This window comes from Lissotriton helveticus, chromosome 6 (genome assembly GCF_964261635.1).
Source record: "Lissotriton helveticus chromosome 6, aLisHel1.1, whole genome shotgun sequence".
Lineage (NCBI taxonomy): Eukaryota > Metazoa > Chordata > Amphibia > Caudata > Salamandridae > Lissotriton > Lissotriton helveticus.
Genome location: NC_136067.1, coordinates 29,191,625 through 29,205,061, shown reverse-complemented (window position 1 = coordinate 29,205,061; position 13,437 = coordinate 29,191,625). Strand labels below are relative to the sequence as shown.

General features: G+C 44.3%; 1 protein-coding gene across 2 annotated transcripts; it reads left to right on the top strand.

Annotated features, from left to right (window-relative positions):
• The first annotated feature begins 4,837 nt into the window (after window positions 1–4,837).
• Window positions 4,838–12,751, top strand: LOC144762147 (uncharacterized). Of its 2 annotated transcripts, none has more exons than XM_078647297.1 (3): window positions 4,838–4,998; window positions 6,156–6,253; window positions 10,434–12,751. In XM_078647297.1, the coding sequence occupies exons 2-3, from the start codon at window positions 6,181–6,183 to the stop codon at window positions 10,880–10,882; spliced, it is 522 nt and encodes a 173-aa protein (XP_078503423.1). In that variant the 5' UTR covers window positions 4,838–4,998; window positions 6,156–6,180; the 3' UTR covers window positions 10,883–12,751. The 2 variants fall into 2 exon arrangements, with proteins under 2 accessions (XP_078503423.1, XP_078503424.1); XM_078647298.1 differs by having other exon boundaries at window positions 4,838–5,010.
• Window positions 12,752–13,437: the final 686 nt, after the last annotated feature.

The window sequence follows — 13,437 nt, the reverse complement described above, 5'->3', positions numbered from 1 at the left end:
CGGGCGGAAACGGAAATACGTCACGCAAACAAGATGGCCGCGCCCGTGTACGACCGCTAGGGTAACTTCGCAAACGTATCGCTACAAGCGCCTTGCGAACACGCAAAAAATCACGCGAACATACACGCCGCAAAAAAACAAATCATGTATTCGCACGAATTTGCGGCTTCCGAAATCGATCTCGCACGGATTCGCGCCCCGCAAATCGCGCGAAATTGCAGAAAAACGATTTTTGCAACACTGAAAGCAATCAGCAGGTGCAAAAGTTCAATCTTAACATTAGTAACCATTCACTCTAGTGCTTCCTGAGGGGCCCCTCCAGAGTTCAGTTGCCTATTTGCAACTATTCTATGACCCTGCTCTGACCCAAACAGCAGGCTCATAGAATAGCTACAAGTGAAAAAAAATTGCACTGCAACAGAAAGCAAATTACAGATAAGGAAGGAAGCAGGTGCCAGCCAGACTGGAAGTTTCAAAATCACTGACACATTAATCAACCCCAAATTAATTCATGGCAGTTGAAGCAGGGCAGGTGTGCTTGCTTTCACTGCAACAGAAAGCAAATTACAGATAAGGAAGGAAGCAGGTGCCAGCCAGACTGGAAGTTTCAAAATCACTGACACATTAATCAACCCCAAATTAATTCATGGCAGTTGAAGCAGGGCAGGTGTGCTTGCTTTTTTTCACCCCCATAATCTACAGTGATAAACAAACCTAATGGGTGGCAGTGAGGATGTACCAGAGGGTGGCATTGGTGTACCAGAGGGTGGCAGTGGTGAAACAGAGGGTGCTGTGAACCTGTGATGATAAACCAGACGTAGAAACAACATAGTCGCGGCCGTTGCGAGCCGACAAGTAAGTTCGCAATTGCGAACTGGTCCACAAATCCTCGCGAACGCTCGTGAACACAAAAAACATAAAAATTCGCGAGAGTTCGCGGATTTTGCGGATTGCGAATCCGTAAATTCGCAAATTCGCGTACGCCAGATCCGCTAAATCCGCCCATGCTCAGTTAGAAGTCAAAAGTTGTTTGGATCTGATAGGTCCACGCTGGGCTTCTTAGGAATGGGATTTACTTGCCCACTAATGAATGATCCTGGACCAAAGAGGGAGAATGGCTGAGTTTATATCTTTATAGAGCTTGATGGGTAAAGGATCACCAAAATGGTTGGAGGGTTTGAGGGATGCCATTATGTGAAGGAGCTCAGTGCAATCTGGTAGGAGAAAACTGCTTTAAGAGGCGTTGTTTTTGAGAGAGCAGTCCAAAGGCGAGTACATTGTCGAGGATTCTGCCAGCTCCACTGATCCTGCTATGTGTGCAAGTGAGGCAGGTCTAGTCCTTCTTACATAGGCAAGAGAAAGCAGCACAGCAGGCAGCAGGGAAACACAGCAAGGCAAGAGTCTAGGAAACAGCATTCCAACAGAGTGGCAGTCCTTACAGCAGCACAGCAGCTCTTCTTCCTGGCAGGATGGTCACATCGAAAAGCGTACTGAAGTGGTGGTGTCAGAGGTCCAACTCTTATACCCAATTGTGCCTTTGAAGCGAGGTCTTTGAAGTGTATCAGGGTCCCCCTTTCGTAACCCTTGCTCCAGGCTCACTACACTGGGGTATGTAGCCCTTTGTGTGAGGACAGGACACAGCCAGTTCAGGTGTAAATATGAGGCTGTGCCCAGCTCCTTCCTCCCATCCTCCCAGGATGGCCCATCAAGTTATACCTAAGTTCCATGCTATTTGGCTGTCTAGGGGTATATACAAAGCCCAGCTATCACCCTCCCCAGAAGTGTATCAGAGACTGGCAACAGGCACCAAGGGCCAGATGTAGGTAGCCCTTTACCGGTCGGAAACGGCCGAAAATACCGATTTTCGGCGGTTTCCGACCAGTAAAGTGCTATGGAGATGTAGGGACTAGAAAAACTTACATTTTCGGTAATTTTACCGAATCGGTAAAATTACAGAATCAGTAAATTTACCGAAAATGTAAATTTTACCGATTCGGTAAATTTACCATTCGGTAAAAATACCGAAAATGTATTTTGTGATGTAGGTAGCACTTCTAACAGTGCTACAGGGCCTTTAGAATTCGGTATTTACCATGCATTCAGGGAGGACTTCAAGACCTGGCTCTTCTACTGATCAAAAAGGGGATCCCAAAACATGTTTTCCCCATGTTAATTTCCATAGGGTCTTTAGACATAGCTACAGCTCGAACCGCTCAGCGGAATTATACCAAATTTGGCAAAAAGGAAGCTCTTGGTTCAGAAAGCGACTTTTCTTTTAAATGGTGTAAATCTGTTCAGTAGTTCCTGAGAAATTCCAAAAATAAAAATATTGATATCTGAGGGATTTGCGAACTCTCCCGAGCACGAGCTTCATTCTGATTGGCTGCCAACACTCCAAATCAGGAATTGTTGTCAGCCATCTTTTGACTTGGCAGAGTCCCCTTGAATCCTGAGGGTCCCTGGGGGCTAACTAGCCCACCAACTACCTCCAGTAAGCCTCACACAGTGGGATTGGTGGTCCGAGGCCATGCCCCTTTTTATACCACTCTGCAAACGGTCCCCTTGTGTTCTCAAGACCTAACGACTAAAGTGGACTTCATCCCTCGAGCAGAACTGCGCCAGGAGGCGCGTTTGCAGAGTGGTGTAAAAAGGAGGCATGGCCTCTCTCAGCAATCCAGTTGTGTTTGTGTATTAGGTACAATCTGGTAGTGTGTACCTCAGTTGTTATACAACAAATGTTTTGTTAAGCATTTCAAAAGATGTACTCATGCTTATCCCAGAATATTACCATGGATTTGGTACAATCTAGCAGAATGTACCTAAATACTTGTGGAAAGAATGTTTTGCTAAGCATTTCAAAAAGGTGTCCACTGGCGTGTCCCGGAATATTACCATGGATTTACTAAGTGTCTTAACCTGAAACAATATTTCATGTGATTACGAGATACCCAGCACTGTCTACAAATCCCAATGAAATCCCCTATGATTTAATTTTATCCCACCAGGATTGGGATAGGCTAGGATGCAGGATGTGATGTCATTGTTGAGACCAAGGCTGGCACTTTGGAGTCTGAATACCCAGCGTTGCTCCTTCCTGAACAGATATTGCTACATGTTTTTAACAGGTAGGTAAGCCGTTGGTTTATCTTGTACAATTCATCTAAGATCATTGGCATCATGTCTCTTTTCTAGAAAGTGTGTAGTCAATTTAGTTATCTGTTTCTTTTAACAGATAGTACTCTGGTGTTCCAAGGTGCAGGTTTTAACTTTCCTAGTAGTCATGCACACATAGGAAGAGGAAAAAACGAAGAGAAACAAATGTATTTCCCCTCGTTATGCCTCCCTGGGGCGGCATAAGGTTTTGACTCGTTCCCAGGTTTGCAAGTTCTTGTAAATTTAGGAATGCATCAAAAACCATAAGAGTTGTATGGAAGCACCCACCGCAATGCCCATCTAATGCCTCCCTTGTGCATAGTAAGGCAGCACAGCAATTTTCTTTACATTGCATTGCTCCATATATGAAGCTATTCAAAGCCCTGCAGAGTGGCTTTGCGTCGTTTCATGAATATGACTTGGAGCTTTACGTTGTTCATGTATCATGTTGCGTGGTGCGTGCATGAATACCAGTTCTCATAAATATGCCCCTCAGTCATTTGTATCTGAACAGAACAAAATGAGTAGAAAAGTGGTAATATATCTGCAGTTCTCTTCTGTCTCAAGTTGATGGTATCCTTTATTTTGGTCAAGACGGAAAAAGACTTTAGCGCCATTCAGTTGTGTGATCATGACCGTGATATGTGGACCAGGCTGCCTCTCTCCTTCAATGGCTCTGTGTCCCTGGAGCATATCAACACAAATGCGTACTGCTCCACTATTCTCTTTCCTTGGTACAAGTACAATGGGTGAAACCCATGGCATAGGGCCTGTGGAATGTTCAATGATGTAATGGTGTAAGAGTGCTGCCAACTTTTTCTCTATGGCCTCTTGTAAGTGAAAAGCAAACCTACTGCACCTTTCTGAGAGGCGTTTGTCTCTTTCTATGTGCTGTGCAGAATAGGAAAAAGTGAGGAGAAATAAAGATATTACCCCTCGTTATGTCTCCCCTGGGAGGGTTAAAATTATGACATATTCCCAGTTTTACAAGTCCTTGTAAATCTGGGAATGCATAAAAAAACATGTGAGTTGTGTAGGAGCACCCACGTAACACCACCCTTATGCAGAGTAAGGCAACACAGCGATTTTCATTGCATTGCATTACTCCATATTTGTGAAGCCATTCAAAGCCATGTAAAGTGGCTTTGTGTGGCTTCATAAATATGACTTGGAGCTTTGCGTTGTGCATGTAGCACGTTGCGTGGTGCATGCATGACTTGAAGCTCTCATGAATATGCTTCTCAGTCTTTTGTATTTGAACATATCAAAATGAGTAGAAAAAGTGGTAATATATCTGCAGTTCTCTCCTAGCTCGAGATGATGGTATCCTTTATTTAGGTCAAGATGGGAAAACAGAGCAAACAGGCGCTGGACATGTTTCCCTGTGTCGGCGCTGCGGCGGTGCGCGGTCTAGGGCCCGCCCCAACCAAGCAGTGGTTCTTGTGCACTCCCTTCTGGCTTACCCCATGCTGCCATCATACTTGAGGTACTCCGTGGTAAACAGCATATGGTAGCCAAAGGCATTGAATGAGGCAACGTGTGTTGCCAGTATTTTGTTTCTTTTGTTTAGAATGCCCTCTGTTCTTTATTTCCTTCGCAATTCGTTGAAGGTTAAAGTCCCAGCTGCCCTGGAGGCGGTGATCTTGGGCGTGGCAGCGTTCTATAAAGAGTGGCCTGACCCCGTGGAAACCATTCTCTATTCAAACTCTCTTGCCGGTCTAGGAGCTCTGGTCTTTCCTGCAGCGTCATCTGGCGAAATCTTGAAACATTGTGCTGAGGCGCCTTCTCCTTCCTGGCAGCTCCTGTGTTCCTCGCCAGCTCCAGCTGAATTTCTCTTTCCGACAGGTGAGAATCCAAGTAAGCACTGAGCGGCCATTTGAGCCGGAGGCTAGCAAATTAATGTTGTATTTATTATAGTGAAACAGTGCGCTTGCCCGTTGATGTATTCGGCCATAATTACATCATTTAGGCCTCCAGAGAGATTGTGCTAAGATACTCTTATATTTCTGGGCAACTGAGACGAGCCTAGGGCTCGAGGCTGATGTATGCTTATCACTGGGAAATATTATTATTGTTATTGTTAGTGTTATTGTTAACTGGGTTTTGTATAGCGCCGAATCACCGGCAGGTCTCTAGGCGCTCTGATTTATAGAGTGTATGAGCAGGACTAAGAATGGTGGCACCTTTTGTCTGGGGTGACCGGGGTGAAGGATACCGAGTTGGCCTCCACGTCTCCGAGTGATTGTGCACGTGACATGAGCCTGACTATGAGCCGTCATCATATTCTGGCCTAACATTGTGCAACAGAAAACATACGAAAGCTATCAAGCGTAAATGTGAGTTATCAAGAACCAAAGCCCGTCTTTATGTTTATTATCTCACTTTATGTTTAAATCTTTTTTATTAGAAAACCACCAGATGATAACTGTACATGCGCCTCGCAGAGGCCAGATTGCCCGACCGAGCCACGCAGGGCCCGTGATGCTCATGTCTGGATTTCCAATCAAGAAGAAAGAGTCCCCCAAAAAAAGAAAAAAACATCCCCACCCCCCCACCCCTGTCCCCAAAGCACAGTCAGAAAAAGAAAAGTAGGAAAGACAAAATAAGAAAGAGGTTCCTGTCTCTAGTGCGTCAAAAAAGTTGTTACCGCGGGGTGATCAGATTTCCCCGTAGGATGGGCCCTTCCCTGCTAGGTTCAAGTAGATGTGTTTCATCCCAAGGATGTCCAGAGGCGTTGGGGCCATTCTGAGTGATTGGGGATGCGGGCCTTTGCGCGCTCTTCGCTATAAATTATTTACCAGCCAAATCTTTAATTGTGAATGAGCTACATTTAGGCATTTATACAGTAAGAGTCAGCTAGAAAAGCAGAAAATTGTTGTGCGCTGTCAAACTCTGAGATCCAATATACATCTTTTAAGTGGTAAAAGGGTTTTGGGGAAAAAGTCACTTTCCAATGTCTTTTGGAAGAAATTGACTAAATCATTGTATCTTTTTCCCCTCAGGAATTCAGTGCTTTCCCTTGGCGGTATGGGAGTCTTTGCTACAATGTTCGTGTTGATTCTGTGCTCTGTGAATGCACACTCATCTCACAGGAAGATCGGTAGGTTATTAGCTGATCAATGGTATTGCGTGTTCCTCGTTCGCCTAGGTTAGCTCTGCAAAACGTTAGCTAGAGCGTGTGTGCAGAATCTCAGGGCTTCATCAGGGCCGCACAGCTTACTTCAATAAGATGTCAACTGGATTAAACCTCGAGACGGCTGGAGCGCCATGGAACAACTGCACATCTGCAATCAGAAACCACGGAATGATTTGCTAAAATTAACCTTGAATATATAGAATTGGCTGCTCAGTGGCACTTTGGTATCTTCAGATTTCTGTAGCTACTTTTCACAAATCGCAATAGGCTCAAAAGGTTCTTGTTTATCAATCAGGTTTCTTGTAAAGCGCTACTATTCACCAGTAAGGGCCTCAAGGCGCTGAGTGAGGGTGGTGTATCGGCTGTTGAGTCGAAGAGCCGGGTCTTGAGGTCCTTCCTGAATTGAGGTGCACATCTCCAAAGGTGCTCTAGCAGACATCTTAGTACACATGGCTAAATCATGAAGTAAGCCAAACAATGAGCTCAAAACATGTTACCAGTGAAATGCTTGTGGCAGAAAGAAAGAGTCTAGTTTAATCTCAAATGGAAGTGAACATCATGGAAGTACTGTCTGCAACAAGTAGGGCGAGAAGAGGCATTTGAGGAAAAGCAGAAGCTGGCCAGCAGGGGTGCAGTTCACAGATGGGCAGAGGTGCACACCATCTACTAAACGTGCATCTGCCCATACTGCACAATATTGATACAATATTCGTGTTGATTCTGTGCACGATAAAGACTGCACACTCATCCAGCTTTGTATGATGAAAGCTTAGCTCTCCCTGTGCTGAATTACTGATGAGCACAAGCACTTTGGATATTTCATAATCATGTTCAGCACACATCCATGCTGCTGGTTGACATGGTTGGCATGCCATCCTGTTAAAAGGGAAGCATATTGTCACTTGTGCCCTTGGGCTTATGGAACATCAGTACTGAAACAATAAAGCAAGGTTTATCTAGCCATCCACCCATCCTAAGTGAAGGCACGTCTCACGTGGATGTGAATGTGCACAATTATTAAGATGTCTCAAGATATGTTTGGGTCCCTCTCCTGTCCTGAGGTATCCTCTGCATTTTGGGATGTGTGGCCCTTCCTTTATAATGAGCAAAAGTAAAAGCTCGGTAAACCACTGAAGGTTGCATTGAAACCCAGGTACAAAGACCACACGAGGGAACTCTCTAGTTGGTATGTAGTCATACATAATTGTGGACAGTAATTGCTAAACAGGAAACCTAGGTGCATATTCTCAAGGACTCATTGCTGAGTGGCGATAGACTATACGCACCTTCCCCAAGCTGGTGCAAACTGCCTATATCGCCAGTTTCTCAGCTATAGCTGCTGCATAAAACACCGCCATGGATGACAGCGGCAACTAACGCTAATGATATGCAGAGTTGGCGTTCCAGTGCAAAAACGAACTAAAACACCACTTCACGATATTCTCAACGAGCAGCCAGATCGGTGATGCGAGCCAAAAACACGCAATAAGGCACATTAGTAGCAGGGATTCAACACCTGCCTTTGACTGGTGTTAAGCAGGACGACAACCTGCAGTATGAAAGGGAACCCTGCCCAGAGCCACACCTGAAGACCAACACATGTCATGGAGTTACTGATCATGCAGCTCAGAGACCCAAGAGGGCCACAACAGGTTGAAGGTACATAAAAGAACATAAGAGCTGTCTGAGCCCGTGGATTAGGAAGTGTGCATCTTCAAAGAAAAAAAGTTTCCCAAGCCTAATTTACTTTCCACATGGCCCCAAAATGGAATAAAGTCTCAGGCCAATTGGTGCTCTGCAGCAGCCCAGTGAGATGATTTATGAGGCTGTGGAAGAAGCAACATCTCTAGCAGAGATGGAGTGCAGCATCCTGCACTTCCCCAGTGTAATAAATGCAACTAGTTGCGAACACAGGGGATACAACTAAACCAGCTTCATAAAGCTTTTAGTCAAACACTGGGGAGTCGCTGTCGCTGTTGCTGTGCTTTGGGAAAAGAGAGCTGGAGTAGCACAGGAGAGCATGGGTGGAAGGGATGTGTGGGATAGAGCATGAACACACATGCACTCCCATGGGGTGCTCAGAGGAAAAAAGAAGTTCCTTGATGTCAAGCTGTGGAAGGTTACAAATACCCAAAATAAAAATGAATGTAAAAAAGCAAAGATCCACGGGAGGGAGAATAACAAGAGGAGGAAGGAAAATTGTTGCGTAAGAAGCAAATATATTAGATTGACAAACAAGAAAGCTAAACAATGACCAGCAGTGGGCCTACTGTAAGTTTTGGTATTCTCTACATGTCTGTCGATGACAGTAGCCCCTGCCTAAAAGTGTTGCATGACTCTTTCATGAGAGGAGATTGCCATGTTTTCCCAACTTGGCTACCTTTCTAAAATGTCTGCCTTACTTCTCAAAGTACACCTAAACTGTTTTTAGAGCTCGCCTATTAATATCCCGCAGTGTAACCAAGAGCTCAAACCATCAGGCGGATCAGGCGGATTTCTGCGGATTTCCAACAGTTCACGATCACAAGTACGCGCATTTCCCCACCTCAATGCCATCAGCCTCCCTCCCACAGGCCTCCCTTCTCCTCCCCCCTAATTGCTTTTTTTGCCGTGAGCTACTTCAAAGGGTTCGGCTGCCCCGCCCCCTGCAATGCCCAGAGCTTGTTGTTTCTGAGCTCTTGCTGTGCTCGTTTCCTTTTCTTTGCTCTCTCTGCAAGGTATACAGTACTCAATCTGTCTTTCACCTAGTTCCTCTGTTCATCCTTCTTGTGCGCGCATGTAAGTAAGGTTGTGCTAGTTTTCTCTATTTGGCCCTTCCGGTGCCCGTAGCTGCACCCATGCCCTCCTGCTCCCGTTTCCGGTCATCAGTTATTCCTGTGCTTGTTTCTTTTTCTCCTCTCTCCATTACGTTTCCAGTACCGAATGTGTGCCCATTCCCTCCACTGAGATGTTCCTATGTGTATGTTCACTGAATCCTGCAACACACGTACTGCTCTTTCTGTGCTCTTTTTGTCCTTTCAAAAGTTTATCTCTCCAAATGTCCGATTGCTTTGCTCAGACCTTTCTGGCACAGTTTCCTATTCAACACTCTCCCTCCTCTGCTCCCAGTGCTCTGTTTTTATACATTCATTTGCTGTGCTCAACACTTCCTACTTGTTTAATTAATCCTGCCGCAACAGTTGCCTGCACTTAACTATTAAAGCATCTATTTTCTGTGCTCAATTCTTATTTTTTATTATGCATCAAGCTCCTAAACCAAACGTGCCTTCCTGGTATTTCATGGTGCTGGAGTCGATAAAAAGGGACTGGTATTTTTCAGACAGCATTAAGCCCGAAAAAGTGGCCTAGTTCTGCTTGATAAATATCACGCAGGCTTCTGTGCCATCGGAGCATCACAAAAAGTGACATTCCGGAGGCGCAAGGGGCTCATAAATAAGGCCCTATATATTTTTTGATAACCTACATCAGAAAAGTGCGGGAATACCTCTGAAATAGTATGTACTGCTGGACATCACTATTGGCATGGTGGGCGCTTTTAGAGCTGATCCGTATGTTTTTTTTGTTTTTTTGCCCTTCTGGAATTTATAATAGCAAGGAGACACTCTGATGTGCTCTATCATAAAGAGATGAGCCATGTTCTAGACCTATTTCAAATGGGTGCTTGTAGTGAATTGTGTATTTGTGCTCCTGGACATTGTCTCAGTATGAAGCTGCCTCCTTGTGCTCTATTGCATCCCACTTGTACTGTAGTGAACCCTGTATCTTTTGTATCGAACATGCACATTGCCTGTGTGTTATCAGTGATGCTTTGCTACTGTGTACTTTTATGGGTGTCTGAACCAAAATGAAGTTGTTAGATGACTGATGATGAGTTGCGTGTCTCATGTGTCTTGGTGTGACCCTTTTCTCCTATACTTTATTAAATTAAGGGAGAGGTGCTCAATATATTCTAAAATTATCCTGCACTTGCTATTTCAAATGGGGATTTTATTCATTTTTTAAATCTTACCAATCCGCCTGTGCCGCTTGCGTGCTTGATGGACTGCATGCGACACTCAGAACATTACAACTCTGAGATACTGTAGGATGCAAAGTACATTCCTTGCTGTTCTTTAACTCAATTCTACCCGTGTCTGCTTTGTAGGTCTCCGCCGTCGTGCCGTTGATTCGTGCAACTGTGTTTATCAAAATGGAGGATGCGTGATAGCGGCAGCGCCACCCGCCAACAAGGCCTGCACCTGCATACTCAACAAGAAGACCTGTGTAGGGAAAATCAGAGACTGTGTCCAGCCCAACGCGTTCTTTTGTACCTACCCAGATACATCTCTGGGCACCTGCCTCCAGGGGGCTGGTAACTGTGGAGGATATTCTGACAGATGTGACTGCGAGTATGTCTATCATTGGTTTGGAAATGGCTGTAAAATCACTGTTCCCGCCATACCCCGTACTGCCTGTGAGTGTAGAACAACAGGATGGTTCAAATGTATCGGGAAGATAGTGCTGTGCAAAAATCAGTATTCTATATTCTGTGATAAACCTGGAACAACTGTGGAGTCTTGTTTAATGGGGGGCTGGTACTGTCTATACTTGTAAAACACAGGTGCGCAGGGACAGTGCCTCCTACATGAATCGTCCCCAACAAGCGCTGTCTTACGCTGCCCGACCAGTGATTCTGTGATCGATTCATGAACCTTCAGGAAGTGTCCTTTCCAAGGAAGTATACAGAGATAACTTTGTAACAATTCTAAATAAATGCTTCACGTGCACATTAATCATATGATCTGCTAAATGCCCACCTGCAATCCAGTCTAAACCTGATCTAAATCGGCCATTTCTCCGAGTCAACTCTTCTATGTCTGAAAAGATCTCAATTTGGGAATCCCAATACCAGCAATGTGTGGAAAAGCTGTTTTTGTTTGATCTCAGTGTTTTGACTTAAAAATGCCACCACTTTCTGGGACTCATTCACAAGAAACCGCAGCCAGGCATCACTTTACTTGTGTCTGCGGCAAAATAGCTTAGAATGCCACGGATGCGCCGTATTTCTGATACGGCTCCCCATGGGCCAAGGAAGCCGATGCAACAACAGCAGTGCGTCAAATAAGTGAGGCAGCGTCACTTCAGTTTGAAGCTAGTAGCCTACGCTCCGGACATCAATGTGTGAGAGCATCAAAGGGGACAAATTTACCTTCCACTCTTACATATTGGTCCTGAATGTGACTTATAAAAGTGCGCATATCGGCCACTTGTATAAATTGAAAACTAATGCGGCACAGCTGATTCCAACGCAGGCAAAACAGATGTAACCCAAAAGAAAGTGACGCATTGTTGGCACAAGGGGCTTGTAATTGAGCCCCTTTGGGACTCTTTTATGAAAAGTGACACATCACTGCGTGAAAACAGTGATACGTCACTTTTCATTCTGCCCTCCTTGCGACACCAATGATGCGTCATACTTACCATATGACGCATCATGTCACAAAGAGTTACAGATATGTCAGTATTTCTGATGAATCTGTAGACGCAAGAATGACGCATTGCTAAAGTGTGTCACAAAAGTGACGCAACTCCAGCAATAGGTCATTTCACATGGGTAAGTCCGATGTGAAATGTGCCTGTGTCAGTCTTACGCCTGCCTGGAGGCAGGTGTAAGATATTGACGCATTTGCGTCCTAGAAGTGGCGCAGTGAAATCTCATAGACTTCACTGCGTCACTTCTGCGACCCTCTCTTGCGTTGGAACTCCCACCCTGCTTACATTGGCGCAGGTATAAAGTGGCGCAGGGGTTTACAAAGTGACGCATCTCGGTAGATGCATCGCTTTGTAAATTCGGTGCAACAAGGCTCATTTCTTACGCTGCTGGTGCGTACAAAAACTGACGCACCGGCGTCGTAAGAATTGACGCAAGGGCACATAAATAAGCCACCTTTTAGTTTAACTCTAAGAATAACTGATTTAATTGTAAAAAGACCCAGACATAACCATTTTGACTCCTTCAATTAATTGTTCTCCATTCCTGATGTCCCCACAATTGCACCCCTCTTGGTATGTCATGAGCCAGAGGCAGCACTCATGACATCAATAGTAATATACCTGGATGCACCTGCGAAGTTAGACTCAGTGTCGCGTATATGTCTCCTGTAATTCATTACGCGATCAGAGGATTTTTCACACAAAACTTGCCATGCACAGGTACCGGGCACGATGAGCCATGCTGCTCCCGCTGCGATATTGACACCTGCCAGCAGACTGTATTTTTCCCATCAAAATATCCGGTGTGTTCCACGTTAAAATTTATTATATAGCTAGATTTGGTAGGCTTTGTAAGGATAAGTGAGCCCTAATCTTATTCGTCCCACCAATGTATCTTTTATTGAATTTCATATGCTTTTCGTCAGCAAAGAGATGTTTAAATAATTATGAAATGTTAAATAAAAACAACTCGTCCACTAAATGTAATAAGTCTAGGACTTTAAGTTATTTTTACATCCACTCTTTATGCTAATGACTGTAGATCTCTGCCCATTTTCATATGGATCAAAACTCTATACAGTGCAGCCCTGGAGAGTGGAGAGAGGCCTGATATATTGGGTCCTTTAACCCAACGATCTTTTTTCTGATACCCTCTGCCTGACTCCTGTCCTAAATAGAGAGATCTACTGAGTTATGATGAGTACCGAACCCATCCAGTTGCGCACTGTGCACTTGGTGTTAATCCAACACTTTCAGTGTTTCAACTTTTACACAATTTTCACAGTTATTCAACAGTTATTTATTATCATAATCTGTTTTCTTAATTTTATCAACACAAAATTCATCATATGATCACTTTACATTTTCATACTTCATGTTATCACAATACATTATACAATAGCATTATAGTGATATTATAACAATTAATCACAAATCAGATATTTTCACTCCTTGCCCAATGCATTTCGGTACCCACTGGTACCTTCATCAGGGGCTAATCTGGAAAGTTAATAAACATAAATGGTGTAAGTGTTCTGTGTATAATGAATGCTAGGGGAGTAACGTTATAACTGGTGATGTCGCATACCTGTTGATGATATATCTATGGTGTGTCAGCTGCAAGAAAACCACGATACTTCATGTTATTTCAAAAAACGTGTGGAAGAATATTTAAT

Excerpts from the sequence above, each read along its gene's own strand:
- LOC144762147 (XM_078647297.1), top strand. The coding sequence starts at position 6,181 with ATGGGAGTCTTTGCTACAATGTTCGTGTTGATTCTGTGCTCTGTGAAT. Across the intron at positions 6,254-10,433 it reads CTCATCTCACAGGAAGATCG|GTCTCCGCCGTCGTGCCGTT; the intron begins GTAGGTTATTAG and ends TCTGCTTTGTAG.